Source organism: Caretta caretta, chromosome 11 (assembly GCF_965140235.1).
Source record: "Caretta caretta isolate rCarCar2 chromosome 11, rCarCar1.hap1, whole genome shotgun sequence".
NCBI lineage: Eukaryota > Metazoa > Chordata > Testudines > Cheloniidae > Caretta > Caretta caretta.
The window spans coordinates 34,206,901-34,234,291 of NC_134216.1; the positions used below are offsets into that span (position 1 = coordinate 34,206,901).

General features: G+C 40.7%; 1 protein-coding gene across 8 annotated transcripts in view; it reads left to right on the forward strand.

Moving 5' to 3' along the window:
• SLC4A10 (solute carrier family 4 member 10) overlaps positions 1-27,391 on the forward strand; it is a 360,367-nt gene that overhangs the window by 181,661 nt on the left and 151,315 nt on the right. For all 8 annotated transcript variants that reach the window (XM_048869228.2, XM_075117879.1, XM_048869229.2 and 5 more), the window contains one exon: positions 26,622-26,768. In XM_048869228.2, the coding sequence (XP_048725185.1) occupies positions 26,745-26,768 (24 nt within the window). In that variant the 5' untranslated portion in view covers positions 26,622-26,744. The remainder of the gene's footprint in view (positions 1-26,621; positions 26,769-27,391) is intronic.

A 27,391-nucleotide genomic window follows, 5' to 3' on the forward strand; every position in this document is an offset into this window, starting at 1 on the left:
TCTACCAGCACTCCCAGCTATCTTCGAGACACCACTGACTTCCTGAGGAAACTACAATCCATCGGTGATCTTCCTGAAAACACCATCCTGGCCACTATGGATATAGAAGCCCTCTACACCAACATTCCACACAAAGATGGACTACAAGCCGTCAGGAACAGTATCCCTGATAATGTCATGGCAAACCCGGTGGCTGAACTTTGTGACTTTGTCCTCACCCATAACTATTTCACATTTGGGGACAATGTATACCTTCAAATCAGCGGCACTGCTATGAGTACCCACATGGCCCCACAGTATGCCAACATTTTTATGGCTGACTTAGAACAGCGCTTCCTCAGCTCTCATCCCCTAATGCCCCTACTCTACTTGGGCTACATTGATGACATCATCATCTGGACCCATGGAAAAGAAGCCCTTGAGAAATTCCACCATGATTTCAACAATTTCCATCCACCATCAACCTCAGCCTGGACCAGTCCACACAAGAGATCCATTTCCTGGACACTACGGTGCTAATAAGCGATGGTCACATAAACACCACCCTATACCAGAAACCTACTGACCGCTATGTCTACCTACATGCCTCCAGCTTTCACCCAGATCACACCACAAGATCCATTGTCTACAGCCAAGCGCTACGATACAACCGCATTTGCTCCACCTCCTTATTCTTAAATCACATTACAAAATAACTACAAATACTTTAAATACTTTAAATAACTTCTTAATTTTATTTTTTCATAAAAGCAATTGCTGCAGATGCCCCGGGGACATTATGTGACAGTAGAGGGAGGGAAAAGATCCATACAATGGAAAATTAAAGAAAAGTGATTCATTTTTTTTAAAAAGGGGTATTAAGATCTCTCATCACTAGGATAAAGTTCACTGTGGACACCGATGAAGTGTTAATAATTTTCCTCCAAATATTACTATTCCATTTTGTGGGGTCCATTCCCACTCCAGTCAGGAAGAAGTTAGAGAGCTCCCCTGGACACAATCAATCCCCGCTTGGTGCATTTGTGAGTCTGGTCAAAGAGAGGGGTGCAACTCCTTAAAGGGAGGATCCAAGCCCAGTGCAGGCCAACACAGAGAGGTAAACAGAGCTCCCTTGCCCCACAAAGCAGGGGCTGCTTAGTAGCAGAATGGCTAAAGAGACTGCCAACTGGATCCACTGGAGACATAGAGGGATCTTCTTTACTTTGTGTTCCTTTTTGTTTAGAACCCAGAGCACTCAGTCCAGGTTCTTTGGATTCTTAGGATTCTATTTCACTAGGAGGGTGATGAAACACTGGAATGGGTTACATAGGGAGGTGGTGAAATCTCCATCCTTAGAGGTTTTTAAGGTCAGGCTTGACAGAGCCCTGGCTGGGATGATTTAGCTGGGGTTGGTCCTGCTTTGAGCAGGGGGTTGGACTAGATGACCTCCTGAGGTCTCTTCCAACCCTCATCTTCTATGATTCTATGCAAAGACTTATAGTTGGAGGACCACACTCTGCAACTGGCTTTATGGTGATCCCTATCACCATAGAAGGACATCTGTGCCTGCTCTCCCCTTGCAATAGCGCTCTAAAAGTACAGCCCATGACACACAGCAACATTAATATGCACTTTTACTATGAAGAGGTTGAGAAAATCAGTAGCAGCTGGGAAGAAGAGTGGCTGCTGGGAGGGAAGGATTCCTGTAGCAGGGGGAAGGACTGAGGGAAAAGTTATGTGAAAGAGCAGGTGGAAAGAGGCAAGAGAGCCAGAATGAGGGACCAGAGTGGGGTGAGTAATTGACACAAGTGGAACTCATGAGAGAAGAGTGAGTGGGAGTTGCAAGGAGCATTGGGGAGAGGCATGGGAGCAAGTGGAAAGCAGATGAGACTGAGGAGGGGAAAAGGTGATAAAGAAAGAAACATCTGAGAACTGGGAGAGGAACAAAAGTGTTTCGTGTACCATGTGCTGGGTAATAACATGAAAGGAAACACTTGTAACCTAAACTGGCTCTTAATAAAGAGAACTATTTATAGCAACGTTGCAACTGCAACTAGCATTCTAGCCATGTGTACAAAGACTGACTCTTTGGCGCCTCCTCCAAATTTTTCTCTCCTGCAACCAATGCTCAATCTGTGCTCCTCCCTCCAAGTTCTATGCAGGTTGCTACATCTTTCCTTTTACAATTATTTGTGTTGTACCTTTTGGGCAAGTGTTTGCTGACTTGCTGGGGCCAGAGATTACTAGTACATAGCTCATCCTAGGAAGATGGGTCCATCAGCCCATTGCAGCCTGTTAGGCCTCATATTCCTTCAAGCATGTTGGTCTTCAAACCAGTCCTGACTTCTTCTCTGTGTTATCGCTGTTGGAAGGGGACTGCCTTCTAGTCTGTTGCTGCCTCTATATAAGCAATATAGAGGACCAACAGTGTCAGACCAGTTGGCAGCTGAGGTTCTTTCTATGTCCACCTGGTCCTAACCTTGGCCCTGTCCATCCGTGTTTGTTAGCTGTCTGCTGCTACTCCACAATTGTCTTCAGTTTCATCTCTACTACTGTCCTATGTCTGTAGCTACTGTGTCTGTAGCTACTATAACCTGTGTCCCACTGCAGCTTGGATTATTGCCTTTTGCCATTATTATGTGAGGTTATTTGATGGCTGAACCCCAAACTGCTCACCTCTGCATAATGGCCTCAGGTTATTGGCTTCTTTGTTGTAACAGACTTCTGCCTAGCTTGGTGTTCTCTTAATTGCTTCTGGGTACTGTATGTCATTCCTCCACTGGGCTGAAACCGATTACTCTTCACAGGAAGCAATGTCTTGGTTCTCCAACTCATCAGTCCCTGTGCTGGGCTACTATCTAGTTTTTTGAAGTGTGCATTGTGATGTTCTGACATTTCCAGGTAGGGATCCCTTCCTGTCTGTTTTGCCTTTGCCATCAGTCTCTTGGCTGTCTTTACTGTGGCTCTACTTCCTGTCACTTTGTAGGTATCCCGGGGAAGCTATTGGTGTTCATATTCCCATTTGCCACTGAGTCATTTTCATTTAGCTGAAGAGTACTGTGGCCATTGTTTGAGCACAGAGTGTCAGACAAGCTAGACCTTGCAAAATGCCCCTTCAGTTTCTGGATCATGGTTCTTGCTTGAGTTTCCTCCAGATAGTCCACCTCCCAGAAATTGGAGTAGTAATCTACTGTGACCACGTAGTTCCTATCATTAAAAGTTAAAAGCTCTGTTCTGACTTTTCTGCAGGGTTAGGTTGGGATTTCATGGGGCTGTAGAATCTTCTTTTGTCAATCACTATACTCTTTACACACCTTGCACTGTTCCAGTCTCAATTGGGCCAGGCCAGACGATTTACTCTCTGGCCTCTATCCCTAGGTATGAAGCATGCACCTGTCTCATCACGTCAGCTCTTAAAACTGTTGGGATTACTGCTCAGTCCCCTTTAACAATATCCCATCTTGCACACACAACTCATCCCTCACCTGGTAGTAGGAGGTAATCACCTGTGGCATTTGCTTCTTGCAATCTGGCTAACCCAGAAGTATAAATTATTTTACTGCCTGTAATACCCCATTTTATTCAAATACCTCTTCTTGGGTCTCTGACCATTCCCTCACTGCATCTGTGAGTGTTAACTGTCTCAAGGGCTCACAGATTTCTGATAGGTGTAGGCTGAAAAGAGAATTGGCCATCTCTATCAATCACTGGATTCCCTTCACATCCTTTGCATTTCCTTAATGGCTCTAAATTTCTCAGGGTCTAGTTAGAGTGCCTCAGAAGTCAACAGATATCTGCTGTGGGAACCTCTGTTCTCCTCAGCTTCAGCTTTTCTTCATTCAGCCTAATATTGTACTCCTGGCACCGTTTCAGAAGTGGTATCATGATCCTATATTGCCTTTCCCTTGACATCTCCTTCTCCTACAATAAGAATGTCATCAGGTACAATCTCAATGTCTTGGAATCCTCATTTGCATTGGAACACCTCTAATATCAATTGGCATTCGTACTCAACAATATTTGCCAAAACACGTGGCAGAGTTGTCAGGTGACTGGATGTCTCATCTAGCTCAACAGGATTCCTGACATCACAAACTAACCTGGATAAACTGGGTTGTACGTCGTCAATCATTGTTCGTGTGTAGTTACTTCTTTTCAGTGCCGTTAAGTGGTTTTGATTTTGGATCAGTGCAGATGCTCAATTAACCTGCAGATTTTCTCACCACTAAATAAGTTGCTGATCCACTCTGTGCTAGTTTCAATGGGTATGATGATGCTGGCTTGCTAGTTCTGTCTTTCAGTGACTCTACCAGAGCTAATAGAACTCTGTATTTCTGTAGTCTCATGGGCTGCATGTGGGGGTCTGTTTTTAACTTCAGCTTGCCTTGAAATATATCCTGATATTCTGCTAGAATGCTGGACAGGGCTTCCGGTGACTGTTCTCTCTCCTCTCATGTTGAGGATATTCGGGTGTTGTGCTGCAACAAAGTCATGGCTTTTCTTGCTCTGCAGTCTAGCAGTGGGTGGTACTCCTGTACGTACTATAAATTCCAAATAATGTTTCGCAGGTTTCTTACGGATAGCTTTCATTTGCCCACCTATAACTTACTAGCTTTCTCTGAATCACCAAGTTGTGGGTAGGCCACAGTCTGAAAACCTCAAGTTTCTAGGATTGGTAATATGCCTGTGGAATAGAGCTGGTTGAAAATTTTTTTGTTAAACTGTTTTTGACAGAAAATTGGGTTTTCAACTAAACTATTTTCCACAAAATGTCTGCTTTCTGAGGATAGCTTTTGATTTTTTTCATTGAAAACCAAGTGGCTGAAAACCAAAATATTTCAGTTCTGATATCCTGCCACTGTGCCTCAAGGGAAAGTAGTTTGGTTTCCTCATGACCCCATTCTGCTCTATGGACCAGGTTTCCCAGCTGGTCAAATCTCCCTTGTACACCATCGCCAGGGACTTCCAAGATGTAGCCATCTCCGATCCCCATGAAGGGAGACAGTGGTGCATCATGAGAGATGTAGTCCAATCAGAGAGCCCGGCTTGCAGAGGAGAATGGGAGCATGAAGCAGCTGAACTACAACTCCCATGAGACAATGCAGCAAGATTTTCAAATCCAAAATATTTTGGTTTTCAATTTTTTTCCAAAAGCCAAATTCATATGTGCAAAATTTAGACCCAAATAAGTTTATTTCATTTTTGTTGAAATATACAGCAGGAAAAAATGTCTGTGTTCCCAACCAACTCTTACGGAGCTTCAGGAGACTTTCACTCTAGCTTAAATAGCCTTCAGCTCGTATTGTCTGATATGAATCTGCAGTACAATTTAAACTATAATTTTGTGCAAAACAAACGTATGTTCTATTTCAGGAGCTCAAGATTGCTCACTGAATTCTCTGTAAATAAGTATATTATTCTGCCTTCTTGTTTCATCCACTCCTGGTGGAGCTAAGCCTAGTGCTTTCCAAAATGGCCTCTGGTTTAGTTGCCATCGTTTTTGGATGACCAACTTTTGAGATACCTTGTGCCTATAATTTGGAGGAGCTAAGCACTCTCAGCCTCCACTGGTTACAGTTAGAGTTGAGGTCACTTCTGCAAACGAGGCCCAACCTGTCTAAAGACTTCATAGCAAATAATTAGGTTGCAAAAAGTTCAGTGCATATAAGAATAATAACATTTTACATAGACCAAAGCCTGTAAGGTATTTTATTTGGTGCTGTTATGTGATTGCCACTTGGCAGATACAACCAGTAGCAAGTCCAGATCTACCATCCAGGCAGAACAGACGATTGCTCAGAGTAACAACATATTAAAGACAGCAAAATGTTCAGTAACTGGATGCTTACAGCTGGTATTGGGCAGACATTTGCTGGCTTGCCTATGCCAAGAAGCCCCCGTAGTAGTCTCAGAAAGCCAAGAGTTGCTGCCATCCAATATAATTGTTACTAATGCATACAAGGTCCTTTCTTCATATTGTAAAAGACAACATAGATCTATGTCTAAAGAAGTTCTGATGCTGTTCTTGAGATGGTAAAAAAAGGTCCGTTTACAGGAATAATTAGACCATTAAATAACAGAACCAGGTCAAAATTCAGGATAACACCATAATACAAAGAATAATAATAATAGCCGGGTTGGAAATTGATATAGCTAATGGAATTGTCTGTGCTCTTCTTACAGCAGGCTTGTTTAATTTAATCTTAAGATAATTTATTCATCATTTATGGTAGTTATGATAACTGACACTGTAAGGAGTTCAGCTACGGCTAAAAGTTGTTGAGTACTCTCAACTCTCACTAAAGCATGTGACACTTGAGGGACCTGAATCCCACACAAGAAGAATTTGGCACCTGGATAAACAAAAATCAAAGGATGCAGATAAGGTACATATCTATGCATAAGACATAAAGGAAGACAGATCGAGTTCTTATCCTATTAGCAAGGGCTGTAGAATGTGGTGTTCTAGAATATTCCTGATCGATTGATTGAATTGCTACCAATTTCAGTACTGACAATATTTTTTTTTCATTCTTCTTTGATGAGATTGTGTGAAGAAGATGCTAACTAAATTAACTTCCACTGAATTTTGTTCTGGTCTTTCACCAGGAGGCAGTATGTCTAGTGGACAGAACCCAGGCTTGAGCCTTGCAAGACCTGAGTTCAATTCCTGGCTCTGCTGCCATCCTACCGGGTGACCTTAGGGAAGTCACTTCACCTGACTGTGGCTCCGTTTCCTAAAGTGTTTTGAGATCTACAGATGAAAAAGTGCCATATACAAGCTTTTTACAGTTAAGTCAACAGTTTGAAGGTGGTTCCGGTCAGTAGAAGCCTCAAGTTTCTTTGTCTCTTTCAGATTCTCTGAAAGCTACCACCATCTGATACCTGTTCCATAACCTTCATATTGGTAATCTCAGTCCAGTGTCTAGTCTCTATAAAACAATACCCCATTGTAGTCAATAGCTGACACTCCTTTTTGGCAGCCTTTGTAGAAGACTGAACAGATGTAGAATACAGTCGTGTATTCTGTATGCAGGCAAAACTCTCATTGACTTCACTAAGAAATGCAACAGTGGGCACATAGAAAATGAACTAGCCTGTCATTCCTAGAGGTGACCAGTCAGGTCAGTGTTGACAATGCAGACGGTGGAGGCTTGCCTTGTTGATGGCCAAGGCTGTTTGCATTCTGTGGATAAACAGAATTAATTTTCCAATTCTGTCAAACTGATATCTTTCCGGAACACCAAAAAATTTTACTTTTTAAAAAGAGGGAAAAAGAAAAAAACATTAATTTTAAAAGATTAAAGTATAATTTAATGTTATGTTTCTAAAAGTTCTTATCTGGATGTCAAACAATTGTTAAACTAGACAAAGATTTAAAATAAAATGGATAGAACGCTGTAGATACTCTTGAATTCTAAATTATTCACATGCTGTCAAATGATATCTGTCCTCTTATTCGATATAATTACGGCTGTCTTGTTTTAGACTATGGAAAATAAGAAATTATAATTAATGTGAGTTATAATATCTGAATTATTGAAAGCTGATTGAAGAACAGAGGATAGCAGAATAAAGAGGCATTTGAAAGATGGGATAAATGTGTTAGCTTACATTTAGCTAAGAAATGAGAAATAAGAACTAACTAATGAGACTTGAATTATGACTCCAATAATTCATGTTATTGGGATTCCTTTTACTTTACTGCAGAATTGAATGATACCTATACAGTGAATGATACCAATTATCATTTAAATATCTATATCTAATCTCTCTCTCTCTATTTATCCTATTGTGCCATTGTAACTCAAGGTTTTTTTCATAAATTAGATTAATCGGTGGTTTTTTTTACCATTTTAAGTTGATTTTTGGCGGTCTGATGAGGGATTGTTCAACACCGGATGAAGTAAGGTACATAGTAGCCATATGCTCATTCTGTCAGCAAAATCTTCTATCCAGTTCCCTCAGTTAGGACTTGCAGCAACTACACTATTCTAGTCCTGGCTCACTTCTAAATACATATTACCAATCAGCGCATGTCATAGCACAGCTTTTTGATGCAAATAATGTTCCCTGTGGATTAGATCTCACTTGTTTTTCTTGGGATCTAACACCGGTTTGACTCTGAATCCCTGTTTTAAAATGAAAGTCAAGTTCAAAACCAACATGTTACCTAAGTTTTTCTAGTTTACATTTGCAAATTTAAAGTGCTTTGTTAGATGTGTAAATGTCACTAATCAGTAAGAGGGGAGGCAATAGGGCCAGATGATAAAAATCGAAATGCAATGATGAAGTTTCAGAATATGAGCTAAAAATTGGGTGCCCTTTCTTATTAGTAATAGGTATTGCTAGCATGAATGTTTCTCTGTATTGTGTCAATAGTGAAGCAGTCATAATAGAGCCACACAATTCAGATCTGGACATCGATTTTCCCAAAGCTTAGTGGTATTTGCCACCTGCAAATTTCAGATCTGGGTTAAAATTTCTTCCAACCTCTTAAAGTATAGGAATATGTGGATTTCCACTTTTGGCTTGGGGCCAGCTCAGATAGAATTGCTATTGGGAGTGTTAGTAGTAGAAGTAGTAGAAAAATAATGTATTACTGTTCTTTTTAAATTGCCTCTAGAGTTGGGAAAATACAGCAAAAAAATTGCAAATATGCCTTCAGTATGAAAGCTGCAGATTCATTTTGATAGTATTTATGATTACTTTTCACTTGTCATGAAATTTTACACAAAATAATTTTGTTGGCTAGCATGTTTGTGGGAAGAGAAATTGTTTTGAAGAATTGCATGAATATCTATTCACAGTGGAAGCTTTTTCACTGTCATCTTGAAAGATGTTCATGGGATTAGAAGTCCTCCAGTCATGGACTGCTGCACAGTTGGCAATCACGCAGGTGCCAAAAGCTTTGGTGATGCAATAAGATTGCCAGTGACAGATACACCAACCAGATAATCTTTAAGACCTAGCTAGAGATTGATCTGGGTGGTGCTTGATCCGCAAGGGGGCTACATTCTTTTGCAATTTGCCTTGATGAAAAATCATGGAGCAGAGACACTTTTAGGTACACAAAGTGAATTCCAATTTATGAATAGAAATAACAAAAACAATAATTGCAAATATGTCAGACTATAGATTTCTCCTGAACTAAATTTACATAAAGCAGTCAAAACATGAACAAAAATCTAAGTCTGTTCCTGGATAATATGTGAACAGAAAATGGGGCTAAATTTGGTGAATACATTATTTGCTAAGAATAATTTTCCCAGTTCTAATTTTAAGCCTGATTTATATGTTATCCTGGGGCATGCTGGCAGACTTGGTGGCTCTTTGTAGAATTTTCATTAGCTTGGTAACATTTTCATATTCTGTTATTAATTAGTTATTAGAATGACTTTGTTTTGTTTATCATTTTCTGTTTCTAATCTAGCAGGTTATTAGAGCTGATCTGTTAGCATGGCAGCATGCACAGTGATTAATTTGGAGGGATATAAGGAAGCAGGAAAGAAGTGTATTTGGAATAGGAGAGAGGATTTCTCACCCAGCCAGAATCTGAGAAAATGTATGAATAATTCAAGGAATACGTTTGGTGGGATGGACCATGCTCCAGCAATGCACTTAAGTATGTATTTAACTTTAATGGCTTCAGTGGGACTATTCCTGTGCTTAATGTTCAGCATGTGCTTAAATGCATTTATGGATCAGGGCCATGATTCTTAATTTTTCTAAGCCATTTCTCCCATCCTTACTTTTAAGAGGGTAGCGTGTTGAATATTCGTCTGCACTGAGAATTTTGTGAGTTTGTTTGTCAGTTCTTCACAAATTACAGCATGGCAACACTGTTGCAAATGTTTGTGTAAATTTAGTTTGTTCTGGGAGCAGCTTCATAAATTGTTGCTTTAGCAAGTTGTGCCTTTGTCCTTACTCCTCTCTTTAACTTCACTTCCCAGCTGCACTACAATAGTGAAAATGAATCATGCACTCTGAATTCCTACAAATTCCAACATAATTGCTCTTTCTCCCATAAGAAAAACAAAAATGTTATTCTTAACTATTCATTTTCAGTTAATTTTCAAAGAATTTTGTATCTACTGTTAATTTTCAGGAAGACTACAAAATCACATTGGACCAGTTCTAACTGCTAAAGCCTATTGCCTTTGGGGGGAGTTCAACCTATTGGTTCCTATCTATAATTCCCTAAATGGTTTAAGAACGAGTTACCTGAGAGACTCTCTCTCTCTAATCATAGACTTTAAGGTCAGAAGGGACGATTATGATCGTCTAGTCTGACCTCCTGCACAATGTAGGCCACAGAATCTCACCGGCCCATTCCTGTAACAAACCCCGACCTATGTCTGAGCTATTGAAGTCTTCAAATCGTGGTTTAAAGACTTCAAGGTTCAGAGGACCCAGCAAGTGACCAATGCCCGACACTGCAGAGGAAGGTGAAAACCCCCCAGGGGCTTTGCCAATCTGCCCTGGAGGAAAATTCCTTTCCAACCGCAAATATTGCGATCAACTAAACCCTGAGCATGTGGGCAAGACTCAACAGCCAGACAACCAGGAAATAATTCTCTGTAGTAACTCAGATCCCACCCTATCTAGCGTCCCATCACAGGCCATTGGGTATATTTACAGCTAATAGTCAAAGATCAATTAATTGCCAAAATTAGGCTATCCCATCATACCATCCCCTCCATAAATTTATCAAGTTTAGTCTTGAAGCCAGATATGTCTTTTGCCTCCATTGCTTCCCTTGGAAGCTATTCCAGAACTTCACTCCTCTGATGGTTAGAAACCTTCCTCTAATTTCAAGTCTAAACTTCCTGATGGCGAGTTTATATCCATTTGTTCTTGTGTCCACATTGGTACTGAACTAAAATAATTTCTCTCCCTCCCTGGTATTTATCCCTCTGATATGCTTATAGAGAGCAATCATATCTCCCCTCAGCCTTCTTTTGGTTAGGCTAAACAAGCCAAGCTCTTTGAGTCTCCTTTCATAAGACAGGTTTTCCATTCCTCGGATCATCCTAGTAACGCTTCTCTGTACCTGTTCCAGTTTGAATTCATCCTTCTTAAACATGGGAGACCAGAACTGCACACAATATTCCAGATGAAGTCTTACCAGTGCCTTGTATAATGGTACTAAAACCTCCTTATCTCTACTGGAAATACCTTGCCTGTTGCATCCCAAGACCGCATTAGCTTTTCTCACGGCCATATCACATTGGCGGCTCATAGTCATCCTGTGATCAACCAATACTCCAAGGTCCTTCTCCTCCTCTGTTACTTCCAAGTGATGCGTCCCCAGTTTATAACAAAAATTCTTGTTATTAATCCCTAAATGCATGACCTTGCACTTTTCACTATTAAATTTCATCCTATTACTATTACGCCAGTTTACAAGATCATCCAGATCCTCCTGTATGATATCCCGGTTCCTCTCTGTATTGTCAATACCTCCCAGCTTCGTGTCATCCGCAAACCTTATTAGCACATTCCCGCTTTTTGTGCCAAGGTCAGTAATGAAAAGATTAAATAAGATTGGTCCCAAAACCAATCCCTGAGCAACTCCACTAGTAACCTCCTTCCAGCCTGACCGTTCACCTTTCAGTGTGACCCATTGTAGTCTCCCCTTTAACCAGTTCCTTATCCACCTTTCAGTTTTCATATTGATCCCCACCTTTTCCAATTTAGCTAATAATTCACCATGTAGAACCGTGTCAAATGCCTTACTGAAATCGAGGTAAATTAGATCCACTGTGTTTCCTTTGTTTAAAAAATCTGTTACCTTCTCAAAGAAGGAGATCAGGTTGGTTTGGTACGTTCTACCTTCTGTAAAACCATGTTGTATTTTGTCCCAATTACCATTGACCTCAATGTCCTTAACTACTTTCTCCTTCAAAATTTTTTGCATACTACAGATGTCAAACTAACAAGCCTGTATTACCCGGATCACTTTTTTTCCCTTTCTTCAAAATAGGAACTATGTTAGCAATTCTCCAGTCATACGGTACAATCTCTGAGTTTACAGATTCATTAAAAATTCTTGCTAATGAGCTTGCAATTTCATGTGCCAATTCCTTTAACATTCTTGGATGAAGATTATCTGGGCCCCCTGATTTAGTCCATTAAGCTGTTCGAGTTTGGCTTCTACCTCGGATGTGGTAATATCTACCTCCATATCGTCACTCCCATTTGTCGTCCTACCATTATCCCTAAGTTCCTCATTAAAGACTGAGGCAAAGTATTTGTTTAGATATGGGGCTATTCCTAAATTATCCTTAACCTCCACTCCATCCTCAGTGTTTAGGGGTCCCACTTCTTCTTTCTTTGTTTTCTTCTTATTTATATGGCTATAGAACCTTTTATTATTGGTTTTAATTCCCTTTGCAAGGTCCAACTCTACATGGCTTTTGGCCTTTCTCACTTTATCCCTACATGTTCTGACCTCAATAAGGTAGCATTCATTGCTGATCCCTCCCATCTTCCATTCCTTGTAGGCTTTCTGCTTTTTCTTAATCACCTCTCTGAGATGCTTGCTCATCCAGCTTGGTCTACAACTCCTGCCTATGAGATTTTTCCCCCTTCTTGGGATACAGGCTTCTGATAGTTTCTGCAACCTTGACTTGAAGTAATTTCAGGCCTCCTCCGCCTTTAGATCCACAAGTTCTTCAGTCCAATCCACTTCCCTAACTAATTTCCTTAATTTTTTAAAGTTAGCCCTTTTGAAATCAAAAACCCTAATCCCAGATCTATTTTTGTTTATCTTTTAATTTAGTTTGAACTGAATTAGCTCATGATCACTTGAACCAAGGTTGTCCCCACAACCATTTCTTCTGTAAGGTTCTCACTACTCACCAAAACCAAATCTAAAATGGCATCCCCTCTTGTTGGTTCAGCAACTACTTGGTGAAGGAATCCATCAGGTATCACATCCAGGAAAATCTGAGCCCTGTTATCTAATCATGCAATGCTATTTCATCTGAGGTCACCAGGGTCACTTGAACTGCGCCTCTTTGCTATAAACTGGCATCTTGATTCTGGAGTGTGTTTCTTCCATACACAGACCACCAGAGCCTACATCTGTTAATATTTTGGAGATGCTGCAAAAGCCCTCTGTTTTCTACAGGTCCTCTATGTAACGGTCACTATCCTGACCTACACCAGTGACCTCCAGTCCTGAAAGCATGGGTCTCTACAAATCAAGCTAAACAGCTATGCCCATTAGTTGGGGACTGTAAGAGACTCGCATTGTCTGTGGCTCATGCAGAGGGGGACACATCATATGTACTGACCACTGGGTTATATGCTTTGTCTCGTCAGAGTAAGCGCTCCCTGTCTGAGACCCATACCTTGCCTGCCAGGGATTCAACTAGGGATCTCTAGAGCTAGAAAAGTCAATCTCTATAGCTTGAGCGAAAGAGCCAGGCTGTCATGTGCTGAGCCATTTCCTCAGAGAGGAATGTGTTATACATGCACGTTCTTTTTGCCAAACCTTGTCTATACTTTCTATATTACTAAGTGGGTGTTGTGAAGCAAAAATATCCTAGTCCTTCTGTGTTTGTTATTAAAGGGCTTCCATAAATTTCTTTAAGTGAAGACTTCATTATTTTTCCCCTACTGCAGTCTTAGATATTTGCAACCTATTTTCTACATGCCATGAAGGATGCTGCAAATTTAAAGAGGGTCCAGAGAAGAGATAGGAGAATGATTAAAGTATTGGAAAATATGCCTTCGAGAGAGTGACTCAAGGAGCTCAATATTGAGCTTATCAAAAAGAAGTTTAAGGAGTGACTTGATCACAGTCTGAGTACCTATAAGAGGAACATAAATGTGATAAATAAAGTGTTCTTCAATCTAGCAGAAAAGGTATAACGATATCCAGTGGCTGGAAGTTGAACGTAGACAAATTCAGACTAGAAATAAGGCACAACTTTTTAACAGTGAGGATTTCAGAGTGGTATCCATGTTAGTCTGTATCAGCAAAAAAACCGAGGAGTACTCATGGCACTTTGGGCAAATAAATTTGCTAGTCTCTAAGGTGCCATGAGTATTCCTTGTTTTTTTTACCAACGGTTATGGTAGATTCTCCATCACTGGAAATTTTATAATCAAGATTGGATGTTTTTCTAAAAGATGTGCTCTACCTCAACCACAGCTACTGGATTTGAAGCAGGAATTAATGCAGGGAAATTCTTTGGCCTGTGTTACACAGGATGTCAGATTAGATGATTATAATGGTTCCCTTCTTGGCCTTAAAATTTATATGAAAAAATCATGTATTCTGTTTCGAGCCACATTTCAAAACCTTCTGACAGTTTGCTCCCATTTCCCTTCTCACCCTTTCCTAAAAAGTTTGGGAAAGCCTTGACTATACATTTTCCCTCCTTCCTGAAAGTTATTAAATCTGAGTTATAATATAGAATGGGCTCCCATTCATTTTATTTTATATAATCCTGTAAAAATTAAAAAATAGTATTTTATAACAATGAAAATTATTTCTTTAATTCCTAAAATTATTTTGTACAAGAAACTGCTTAATATTTTGAAGATAACCACAAGTGGCCAAAGCCTCTTATGTTTTCAGTGCATAGGTTTAACAGTATACTTCATGTTTTTTGTTTCCCAGCCATCTAGAACTTGATTAAGAATGTTCATTTTTAATTATATAGTCTAACAGTGTATTTGTAGCATTGTGTGAAAGTGACATTTCAGAGCGGATCAACGTATCCTACAGTATTTCTTGATTAAATTGTTATCCTGTCTACATCCCATGTATACTAATTTAGTTTCCCAGAGAGATCCTATCTTAAAATGTATTTGGCCTGATCTTAGGTTCCAATATTGTAAAGACTTACGCATGTGCTTAAATTTAGCATGAGTAGATCTACTGAAGTCTATGGATCTACTTGCATGCTTAAGTTTTAGCATGTGTGTGAGTCTTTGCAGGATTGCAGTTTTAGGAAAAACTCCTATTGATTTCAATGGGAGTTTTGTCTGGGTAAAACATGCAGGATTAGGCAAATTGTGTAATTTGCTCTGCTAAATTCATTCTAATTTTCAAGTTGTAATATAGTCACTAATAGTCACTGTAACTTTAAAAAAGTAAACCATTAGTGAGGGAAATCCCTTTTCAGCTAATATATGAGCCTGTAAAACCATGGTGCCAGCTGTGCCCTTTTGGTCATAGCTGGGGATCTGGCCAAACTATGCACAATGCTAGTCAGTATGTATGTGTGCATGCATGCACAAAAGTGTCTTAGAATTTACCTTTGATCCACAAACCCAATCCTCAATTGGCAAATTTTTATTTGGGAGTTCAGGAGGAAACTGATGTTCTTTGTTCTTTGGGGTAGAAGATTTTTTTTTTTAAAAGAGAACATGTGGCCCTTCCCAGTGCCCCACTTAGTAGAGTGGATGGGCACAAGTAATCTTTACCACCACTCCCAGGTGGAGGGAGAAGCATAGGTGCTCTTGTCGTCTTCCTAAACACCTTCTTCAGTGAGAGCAGTCCGTGTTTCTTCCCTTACTGTCCCGACATGTACGTGGCCTCAAGATAGGCTGGTGACACAAGAAAAATAATAAGTTCTAGCATGAAGTAGAGTTTCTCCTTCGGAAAGGCAGGAGGGTTCCTTGGGGGCCAAACCAAGTAATATAATATAATAATTAATAAAAAATGTAACAAGCCATGATTGGTCATTTACAATATCATTTTTAAATGTGTGGGTCATTTAAAAAAAGAAGAGCCTCCTTTTAATATGTAGTGTATACCTTGAGCAATGTATATTTTTTATGGTGGTGACTTAAAAGGGAAAACCCTTCATGGGACTTAACCAATGATGTAGGCAATCTTTGTTCAGTCCATGGGAGATGGTACTACATAGTGCAAACCCTAATAATCTAGATAGCATTGCCCAGCATACTAGTGAAGACTTTGCTCCAAAAAGTCGTAGGTCATATGGGACTGTAGCCTGCAATCATTTGACATGTAGAACTCTCATTTAATTTAATAGAGTTTCCAAATAAAAATGGATGTCAGGATATAGGGGCAAAATTATCTACTTGCACATGTACTGGTGTCACTTGTAGTTTCATACATTGTCACTGAATTAATTGGATTGGCTGGTGCTGTAATTACTTAGGTTACTTCAGACTTTTAATTCTATATTTTTGGTGAGAAAAATGTTGTAAGTATACATATTTGTGTGCTTTGTATAACTAATGTGTTGTAATCACTTGTCTGCTGTTAGATTTGCAGTTTATACAAGAATGTAAGAATAATGTATAAACTCTGTGAACTGTTCATAACAGCATCCTTAACTTGATATGACTTTGAAAAATTGACTGCAAAGTCCAAGCAAAGAAATCAAGGTAAATAAACCTGAGTGGCATTTATGTTGTAGCTTAAACCTACATAACACAAGAAATTCACAATTAAAGATAATGGGCCAAATTTGGGATTACAACAGTGTAAACTGGTTATTTGTAGTAATCTTGTATATTACCATAGTACACACAGGCCCTGATTAGCAATTGTGGGCACATTGTGCAAGATGCTATACACACACAATTGAGAGCAGAATTTAGCCCTGGGTCCCCATGTCCTAACACAATGGGGTACAGTTGGGGAATGTTTTTGTGGCATCGTAATGCTAATGAAGTCAATGGCAAAACACACAATGAGGGCTGGATTTAGCTCTTAAAGAAAATTGAAATAGGTCCTGAACAATTGATTATTAGGCTTTCTTCTGGCAACTAACGGAGGTAACTAGATCGCAGGCCCCGGTACTTATGGGAGATTTCACTCACCCTGATATCTGCTGGGAGAGCAATACAGCGGAGCACAGACAATCCAGGAAGTTTTTGGAAAGTGTAGGGGACAATTTCCTGGTGCAAGTGCTGGAGGAACCAAGTAGGGGCAGAGCTCTTCTTGACCTGCTGCTCACAAACCAGGAAGAATTAGTAGGGAAAGCAAAAGTGGATGGGAACCTGGGAGGCAGTGATCAAGAGATGGTTGAGTTCAGGATCCTGACACAGATAAGAAAGGAGAGCAGCAGAATACGGACCCTGGACTTCAGAAAATCAGACTTTGACTCCCTCAGGGAACTGATGGACAGGATCCCCTGGGAGAATAACATGAGGGGGAAAGGAGTCCAGGAGAGCTGGCTGTATTTTAAAGAATCCTTATTGAGGTTTCAGGGACAAACCATCCCGATGTGTAGAAAGAACAGTAAATATGGCAGGCGACCAGCTTGGCTTAACAGTGAAATCCTTGCTGATCTTAAACACAAAAAGGAAGCTTACAAGAAGTGGAAGATTGAACAAATGACCAGGGAAGAGTATAAAAATATTGCTCAGGCATGCAGGAGTGAAATCAGGAAGGCCAAATCACACCTGGAGTTGCAGCTAGCAAGGGATGTTAAGAGTAACAAGAAGGGTTTCTTCAGGTATGTTAGCAACAAGAAGAAAGTCAAGGAAAATGTGGGCCCCTTACTGAATGAGGGAGGCAACCTAGTGACAGAGAATGTGGAATAAGCTAATGTACTCAATGCTTTTTTTGCCTCTGTCTTCACAAACAAGGTCAGTTCCCGAACTGCTGCACTGGTCAGCACAGCATGGGGAGGAGGTGACCAGCCCCCTGTAGAGAAAGAAGTGGTTGGGGACTATTTAGAAAAGCTGGACGAGCGCAAGTCCATGGGGCCAGATGCGCTGCATCCGAGAGTGCTAAAGGAGTTGGCAGATGTGATTGCAGAGCCATTGGCCATTATCTTTGAAAACTCATGGCGATCGGGGGAGGTCCTAGATGACTGGAAAAAAGCTAATGTAGTGCCCATCTTTAAAAAACGGAAGAAGGAGGATCCTGGGAACTACAGGCCAGTCAGTCCCACCTCAGTCCCTGGAAAAATCATGGAGCAGGTCCTCAAGGAATCAATTCTGAAGCACTTAGAGGAGAGGAAAGTGATCAGGAACAGTCAGCATGGGCAAGTCATGCCTGACTAATCTAATTGCCTTCTATGACGTGATAACTGGCTCTGTGGATTAGGGGAAAGCAGTGGACGTGTTGTTCCTTGACTTTAGCAAAGCTTTTGATACGGTTTCCCGCAGTATTCTTGCCAGAAAGTTAAAGAAGTATGGGCTGGATGAATGGACTATAAGGTGGATAGAAAGCTGGCTAGATTGTCGGGCTCAACGGGTAGTGATCAATGGCTCCATGTCTAGTTGGCAGCTAGTATCAAGTTGAATGCCCCAAGGGTCGGTCCTCGGGCCGGTTTTGTTCAGTATCTTCATTAATGATCTGGAGGATGATGTGGATTGCACCCTCAGCAAGTTTGCAGATGACACTAAACCGGGAGGAGAGGTAGATACACTGGAGGGTAGGGATAGGATACAGAGGGCCCTAGACAAATTAGAGGATTGGGCCAAAAATAATCTGATGAGGTTCAACAAGGACAAGTGCAGAGTCCTGCACTTCGGACGGAAGACTCCCATGCACCGCTACAGACTAGGGACCAAATGGCTAGGCAGCTGTTCTGCAGAAAAGGACTAGGGGTTACAGTGGACGAGAAGCTGGGTAGGAGTCAACAGTGTGCCGTTGTTGCCAAGAAGGCTAACGGCATTTTGGACTGTATAAGTAGGGGTATTGCCAGCAGATCGAGGGATGTGATTGTTCCCCTCTATTCGACATTGGTGAGGCCTCATCTGGAGTACTGTGTCCAGTTTTGGGCCCCACACTACAAGAAGGGTGTGGAAACATTTGGAAAGCGTCCAGTGGAGGGCAACAAAAATGAATAGGGTCTGGAACACAAGACTTATGAGGAGAGGCTGAGGGAACTGGGATTGTTTAGTCTGCAGAAGAGAAGAATGAGGGGGGATTTGATAGCTGCTTTCAACTCCCTGAAAGGGGGTTCCAAATAGGATGGATCTAGACTGTTCTCAGTGGTAGCAGATGACAGAACAAGGAGTAATGGTCTCAAGTTGCAGTGGAGGAGGTTTAGGTTGGATATTAGGAAAAACTTTTTCACTAGGAGGGTAGTGAAACAGTGGAATGCATTACCTAGGGAGGTGGTGGAATCGCCTTCCTTAGAAGTTTTTAAGGTCAGGCTTGACAAAGCCCTGGCTGGGATGATTTAGTTGGGGATTGGTCCTGCTTTGAGCAGAAGGTTGGACTAGATGACCTCCTGAAGTCCCTTCCAACCCTGATATTCTATGGTTCTATGATTATTCCTTAAGTGTCAAATCCTGGCCCCACTGGGTGTTTTGTCATTGACTTCAATAAATCTAGGATTAGGCCATATGATCCTTTTTCTTTAAATTTTTGCCAGTTTCAGCCATATGTTTTATGTTGCTTCTAATAAATGTAGTTATTGTCACCTTTGGCTAAAAAATATGAAATTTTACAGTCTTGAACTTGCCTGGTGAAATCCTGCCCTTGTTGACATCAATGAGAGTTTTGTCATTGACTTCAGTGGGGCCAGGATTTCACCCATAGTCTATACTTTGTATCATATTAGGCTGTGATTCTTCAAATAGTTGCTTTTGTGTGGACCCTTAAACTGGCTTGGGGGCTTGTTGACCCTTGGGACTTGACAACAATGTGGGAGTCCACACTACATGTATGGAAGATTGGGCCTTAGGCCTTATTCCTTCATTGAGCCTCTCTGGAAGTAGGTCTTTGAAATAATAATAAAAGAAACACTGGCAGCAATTTAGTGGTGCAACAAGATACAGTTATAACATCAATAGGAGGTCATGCAGTTGCATGACCAGGAATTGTACATGTTTATTATCGACAGGGATAATTTAAGTTTTTGAAACCTTCATCAAATTGTATGAGTGGATCCAACTGCCTCTTTCATCATTACTGGTTTCTGGGATTCTTCCTTCCTTTGAGTATGTGATTCAGATTATTTTTCTCATGATGTGCTAACTTGTACTTTTTTCTAAGCTAAATGCCATTTATTATTTTCTGTCCTGATCTGAAGTCTCTATAGGTCCTTTTGTTTTCATTTGTGTTTGTGTTCTCAATTTGCAAATGACATGAATGTGTTGTTTGTTCCCTCTTCCTCATCATTAATGAAGATGTTAAATAAGACTGGCTCTAACACAAGTCCCTGCGGTACCCCACTAGACACCTCCCCAAAACTCAGAACACTGGCATTTATCATTTAAATTTGTTTACAGTGCTTTTTATATAGTTTTCAATTCACATGACAGTGGTTTTGTTGGGAACACTGGGGCATGGCCACTAGGTAACTCGAGGGGATGGAAGACCACGAGTGTCGATGAAGCCCCCTCGCACTAGGCCCCGGTGTCCTTGGCCTCCCCCTCCTGCCTGGAGGCACTCGCAGCAGCTCTGCGTGCTAGGCCCAAGTGTCCTTGGCCCCCCCGCCTGGAGGCACACACAGCAGTTATGCTGAGAATCTGCAACAGTATGTTGCAGAGTCAGACTGCCTGAAACTAAGCAAGGCCAAACAGGGGAGATATGGAAGAACAATGCTGAATAAAGAAGCTTTATGTATAGTTTAACAAATGATACAGAGAATCAGGGAACTAGCTGGGAACTGGATTGGCTGGCTATATGGATACTTGGAGCAGCTTGCTATTGGATAAGTATGCTGGGAAAAAGGGATGTATAAAAGCCTGTGTAACTTCCTGCTCTGTTGTACAGGATTTGAGATTCAAATCTCCCTGTACCTTTTTGAAGCTTCAAATAAACTTTTCTGCTTCTCCACCCCGTTGTGATTATTGGGTGTAGCACACCGGGTAACGAACCAACTTCAGCTGTTGTTTAGCCTCTTGGCACTGGGTGCCGGCAACAGCTTTATCCTAACAGATTTAAATGAACTTTCAATTAAGATTTCATGAGTCAGTTTATCAAATTCTTTATTAAAATCCACATATGTTACATCCACTGGAATTTTACCATATCCACTCTAATTCTATATTGAAAAACAATCAAGTTTGTTGGTCAAGATTCTCTCTTTATGAGCCCAGGCTGCTTTCTGCTCTTAGCTCCATTAACCTCAAAGGGCTTGATTCTACCACTATCTTACACTGCATAATGAGTACTCCACTTTGCAAGTAGAACTATTGATCAATAGGGGATTTGAATTTTTTGGTTTGTTTATTTATGTGTTTGTGTTCTGTGACTGGGTGAGTTCAGAGAACTCAAGAGAAAACCAGGCTGAAGAAATTAATTTACCTTTAATTCTGATAGTGGTGAGGTTGATGGTCATTTTTGACTTTTGTGGATATAAATTCTAGGGTCTAGAGTTCAGCTCCTGTAAAAATTCTGTCATATGGAAAAAAATCTTCCAGAGTGGCCCAGCAGGATGGGTGTAGTTCCCTTGCCTATGGACAGCAAGAGATTATCTACCAGAGCAACATGTGCCAATTTTTTTCCCATGCTCTGGATTGGAGCCTGACTGAGAGGGATCCAGGATACCGGCAGTTGACAGGTGTCATTACGAGACATGTTTTTTTTACTAGCTTCTCTATTAGCTTACAGAGAAGGAGCTTAGACCCTTGACAGTAGCTTGCAAGATCTCTTTCATTGAGAGATGATTTGCAGTAATGGTTGCTTCACTTGTCCTGTTCATTCTCCCTTCTGTCTTTCTGTTACTCCATCTGTCTTTCAGTGTCACCTCATCACCTTTTAGAATACTCTCATTTTCATTTTCCTCCCAAATTATCTCTTTCTGGCCTGTAATTATACTCCTTCAGGCCTCCTTAATTTTTCCTTCACGGATGTTTCACTTATTTTTTTCCATTCCTTCAGTCTTCTGTAGCAAAGTGTTATTTCTTCTTGTCTCTGCAAACTTCACCTGTAAAACTTCCCCTGTGGACTTCCTGATTCCCCATATGTGTTTAGGATTCCACTACTGGAATCTCCCATTGATTCCCTTCTACACTTACTGAAATTCATCCATGGTGTAACTCCATTGCCCTTTGTGACACAAAGTCATTGGTGCCAGCTGGCAAACATTTCAATACTCTGTGTCAGCCCCTCCTATCAGGCTTGACAAACTCACCACACCCAACATGCTGCTTTCACAGTACTTATCCCAAAAAATCTTCTGTTAGGTATGAAATGAAAGCCCATGACACACTGATCATCAACACTGTTGTGAATAATATGTACTGACACTGTATAAGGGATTGTGGAATATCTTGACTTTAGTAAGGCTTTGATACAGTCTCGCATGACCGTCTCATAAACAAACTAGGGAAATACAACCTAGATGGAGCTACTATAAGGTGGGTGCATAACTGGATGGAAAAACATTCCCAGAGAGTAGTTATCAGTGGTTCACAGTCAAGCTGGAAGAACATCGTGAGTGGGGTCCCACAGGGACCAGTTCTGGGTCCGGTTCTGTTCAATATCTTCATCAATGACTTAGATAATGGCATAGAGTGGAGTACACTTATAAAATTTGCAGGTGCTACCAAGCTGGGAGGGGTTGCAAGTGCTTTGGAGGATAGGGTTAAAATTCAGAATGATCTGGACAAACTGGAGAAATGGTCTGAAGTAAATTGCATTTGTCCTTATTGAATTTCATCCTATGTAATCCACTTGGGAAGGAACAATCAGTTGCACACATACAAAATGGGAAATGACTGTCTAGGAAGGAGAACTACAGAAAGGGCTCTGGGGTCATAGTGGATCACAAGATAAATATGAGTCAACAGTGTAACACTGTTGCAAAAAAAAAAAAAAAAAGAAGCAAACATCATTCTGGGATGCATTAGCAGGAGTGTTGTAAGCAAGACACAAGAACTAATTCTTCCACTCTACTCTGCACTGATTAGGCCTCAACTAGAGTATTGTGTGCAGTTCTGGGTGCCACATTTCAGGAAAGATGTGGACAAATTGGAGAAAGTCCAGAAAGGAGCAACAAAAATGATTAAAGGTCTAGAAACATGACCTATGAGGGAAGATTGAAAAAATTGGGTTTGTTTAGTCTGGAGAAGAGAAGACTGAGAAGGGACATAACGGTTTTCAAGTACATAAAAGGTTGTTACGAGGAGGAGGAAGTAAGATTGTTCTCTTTAACCTCTGAGGATAGGACAAGAAGCAATGGTCTTAAATTACAGCAAAGGCAGTTTAGGTTGGAAATTAGGAAAAACTTCCTAACTGTCAGGGTGTTTAAGCACTGGAATAAATTGCCTATGGAGGTTGTGGAATCTCCATCACTGGAGATTTTTAAGAGCAAGTTAGACAAACACCTGTCAAGGATGGTGGAGATAATACTTAGTCCTGCCATGAGTGCCGGGGACTGGACTAGATGACATCTCAAGGTTCCCTCCAGTCCTACAATTCTATGATTTTATGTTGAAATTATGTTTTAAAGTCTGTAACAAGGCAGAGAGCACAGAAAGGTTTTCTGCCAGACAAAAGCATGTCTATTTACCAATCCCTGTTTCTCTCATGTAAATTAAGCATTATAAAGCCAGCACAATGGAGCCCCATTTACACGTGAAGTCAACAGAGGGGACTTTGAAGAAAAACAGATTGATGGGGGGAGGGGAGGGGAGGAGGAGGATGTGAAACCAACAGAGGGGAGCATACCAGAGAACGAACAGTGAGGGAGACTTCAAAAAGGGCATTTCAAAAGTTTACTGGACTATAAGAGAAAGGGCAAAAGGACCTCTTTGCTTCCCCAGTGAAGGATAAGAAAAAGGACAGTGCTTTTTGCATTTATGAAAGTTGGGTATTGGCCATGTGGGTTAGTGATGCTGGGAGGTTTCTTTAGGTGAGAAATTACTTTAGAAAAGGATTTTAGCTTGTTAGAGTTAAGTTTAGTCTCTAAGAAGTTTCTTTGGAGGCAGCCTACCTGGCCATTTTCTGTGACTGGCTAGTGACAGGCACTGGATACTACAGAAGGGGATGCTGGCAGAAGGACTTGGGGATTGGTATATCTGTCACTAGCCTGCACAGGAGATGGCGAGGTCTGTGGAGACCTGGAAGTCAGAATTGTCTGTGGCTAGAAGCTGTTGGTTGAGCTACAGCAAGCATCAGACAAGACTGCTTCATGATAAGGGCAGGTGGTGGTGGTGGTATAGTGCCTCACAGCCCCGAGTACCACTGTGGAACATCGCAACCTTAAATCAAATGTGAATTTGATCCATTTTTGTGTGTTCTTGTTATTCCCGTCAGTTTTTCAGTTTCCTAATTCCTTTTTACATGCAAATGGATTATCCTCTGTATAAAGAGGATACCTGGGCAGTTCAGCCATTTGGAGTTTTGCTGTTGATTTGCCAACCTATTTAGTAGAGATGACCCTGGATTCAAACCTCAGATACCAAATCTTCAGAATAAAGTGAAGTGTGAAGCTGCATTTGGATCCTTGAACTTCACAGATCAAGCTCCTCTCTTAATAGTTAACTGTCACAAAACTAGAATAAACTTTCCCCCGCGCTTTTACAAAGCAGCAGGAACTGATTAAATTACTAAATCAAAATAAGTAATTTTTTTGAGCCTTTGGAAGTGATTAAAATCTTTGAGAAGGCAGCCTTTTCTTTCACATGTCGTTCTGTATCATACCTACCAAGGAGATATTCAGAAATACATTATTGCTGTTGCTCGTTATAGTAAATTCTCTTCATGATAACATTTTTATTTATTTCATGCATTATTGATTGCATTGGGTTTGAGATAATGTAAAAGCACCAGTTCTCTGTAAATCATTTTCTGGGAGTAAAACATAATATTAAACAAGAGGCAAAGAAAAATCTCAAATAAATACTCATCTTCAGGTCATGGCTGTTCTTCAGAAAATCTCATGAATATGCAAGGACATTTTCCCTAAATCAGTGACAATGCCTTCCAAATTGTCCACTAAATGTTTTTATATAAAAGACTAAATTGAAGAAGTAAACCCACGTTTTAATATTGTGTCTGGAGGTTTTTCTCCAGCTTGTTTCTGCTTCTGCAGAGAATTCCTGTCAGCCTTGAATTTCTTTCATTTACTGTGACAAATGATGCCTTGCTGTGTTTTCTGCCGCTAGTCTCCATGGGATTACAGATCACGTGCCTACAGCAGCTTAATGTACTTGACCTTTTCATATGATTGACACAGCTAAATGATTGCAGCAGAGCAGAATTATCCAGTAGCTATGTTATGTTCATTTCCAGGGGAAAAGAAAACACATTTGGTGTTAACAATCTGAGAAGTATATATTTATATATCTCAGAAGAAAACACAGCTTCCTAAATATCCCAGTCATGTGACATAACCGAATAATAGCACAATAAATCATTTCAAAGATGGCAGTGTATCACTTGTATCATGAAATGGGACAAACATCAGAAAAGAATCTGTCATGACTTACTACATGCTTTAGCCTCCTAAATTCACTTACCAGAATATTTCCTATTAAGTGAATTCAGGAGGCTAGAGTGTGTAATAAGAGTTGACAGATTTCTTTCCCATGTTTGTTCCCTTTCGTGATTCATAGAATCATAGAACTGGAAGGGACCTTGAGAGGTCATCTAGTCGGTCCCCTTCACTTAAGGCAGGACTAAGTCTTATCTAGACCAGTGTTTCCCAAACTTAGGATGGCGCTTGTCTAGTATTATCTAGACCAGTGTTTCCCAAACTGGCAGGCCCAGCCGGTTTGTTTACCTGCCGTGTCCACAGGTTCGGCCGATCGCGGCTCCCACTGGCCGAGGGACGTACTGGCCGCCCTTCCCGCAGCCTCCATTGGGCCAGTGGGAGCCGCGATCGGCCGAACCTGCGCACGTGGCAGGTAAACAAACCGGCTGGGCCCTCCAGGGGCTTTCCCTGAACAAGCGGCCTCCCAAGTTTGGGAAACACTGATCTAGACCATCCCTGACAGGTGATACAATGCATCCGATGAAGTGAGCTGTAGCTCACGAAAGCTTATGCTCAAATAAATTGGTTAGTCTCTAAGGTGCCACAAGTATTCCTTTTCTTTTTGCGAATACAGACTAACACGGCTGCTACTCTGAAACCCGTCAGAATGCTACATTATCTATCTTTGAAATGATTTACCGTGCTATTATTCTATTGTGTCATATAATTGAGATATGTGAATCTGTGGGGCTTGATCAGCAAAATTGGATTTCTTAGGCTCAGCAGCCAAGGACTATAGGTGTAGTGGTCAGATAGACGTTGTTAATTTTTTTTTTAATGAAATATCAGTAGAAATAAAACCAGTCTAAGCTACCCATTAATTATTTGTAAATAGGGCACACAAAGTATGTTATGGAAGTGCAGGGATTTTGTTGTATACATTCTGTGTCCTGTCATCATGAACTTTTTGGCAAAATTTCCATTGACTTCACAGAGAGTTCTGCATATGGATGGTTGGCAGGATTTGGTGCATGCATGGTTTCAACTTGCATAAAACTCCAGCACAAACAAATCAGAGTAATTTCATTAAGCATGTAATTCAAGAAGATCCATCTATCTTTCTACTGTTAATTTACAATACACCCCAAATTTATCTTTCTCTCTATATAAATCTCTAGGGGATTCGTCATTGTAGCATCAGAGATTCAGCACTGGGATTTTCTCCTGTATCAATAAATTGTGTATCGGTGACACTTCAGTATTATAATAGGACATTGTATCTTGCCATCTGCACTTTTTTAACAGTAACTTTCTTTGTAGGTCACCGAACATTGTTCATTGGAGTTCATGTGCCACTAGGTGGAAGAAAAAGTCACCGACGTCATAGACACCGTGGACACAAACACAGAAAGAGAGACAGGGAACGAGATTCAGGATTAGAGGATGGGAGAGAGTCTCCTCCTTTTGGTAAGGTTTATTTCTTCTTGCTGGAACTTTGAACAGTAAACATCAATACGACAATGTATACTTCTCCTCCTCTTATATTTTAGTCAGTATTGACAATAGGGCTTTGGGATTGCAAGCCAAAGCCTTTCAGGTCTGTTCTAAAAATCTTTTGAAGTTTCCTCCGATTGTGTTTAAGTTTAGGGGATGAATAAATGAAAATACTTACTTTTAGTAGTGTTGTAGCATTCTAGAGCATTTATTTGGAGATAGGCACTTTATATAGATGGATGGAAACTATTGGTGCTGGGGAATTGGCTACTGTAAAATGTAGCAAGACCGCGTAATGTAGTGCTAATATTGAAATAGAGGGCCTGCTCCTGAACTATTGCGAATTTACACCAGCCTAATCTGATCCAGAGTCTATATCTTGCCTCTGTCCTTACATGACATTGTAAAGTGTAAATGTATTGTGACATAGGTCATATTGTGAGATCAGCCTCGGTGTCTAGCTAAGGATCATGCCCTGTTTTTTTGTTGTGAGAGGGGCTGGAACAAGAATGAATGCAAGGGGGAATACAGGCATTTATGTGGGGAAATGTGATATTTATCAAATATTTCTAGTATGAAAGGATCTCAGCCACCCT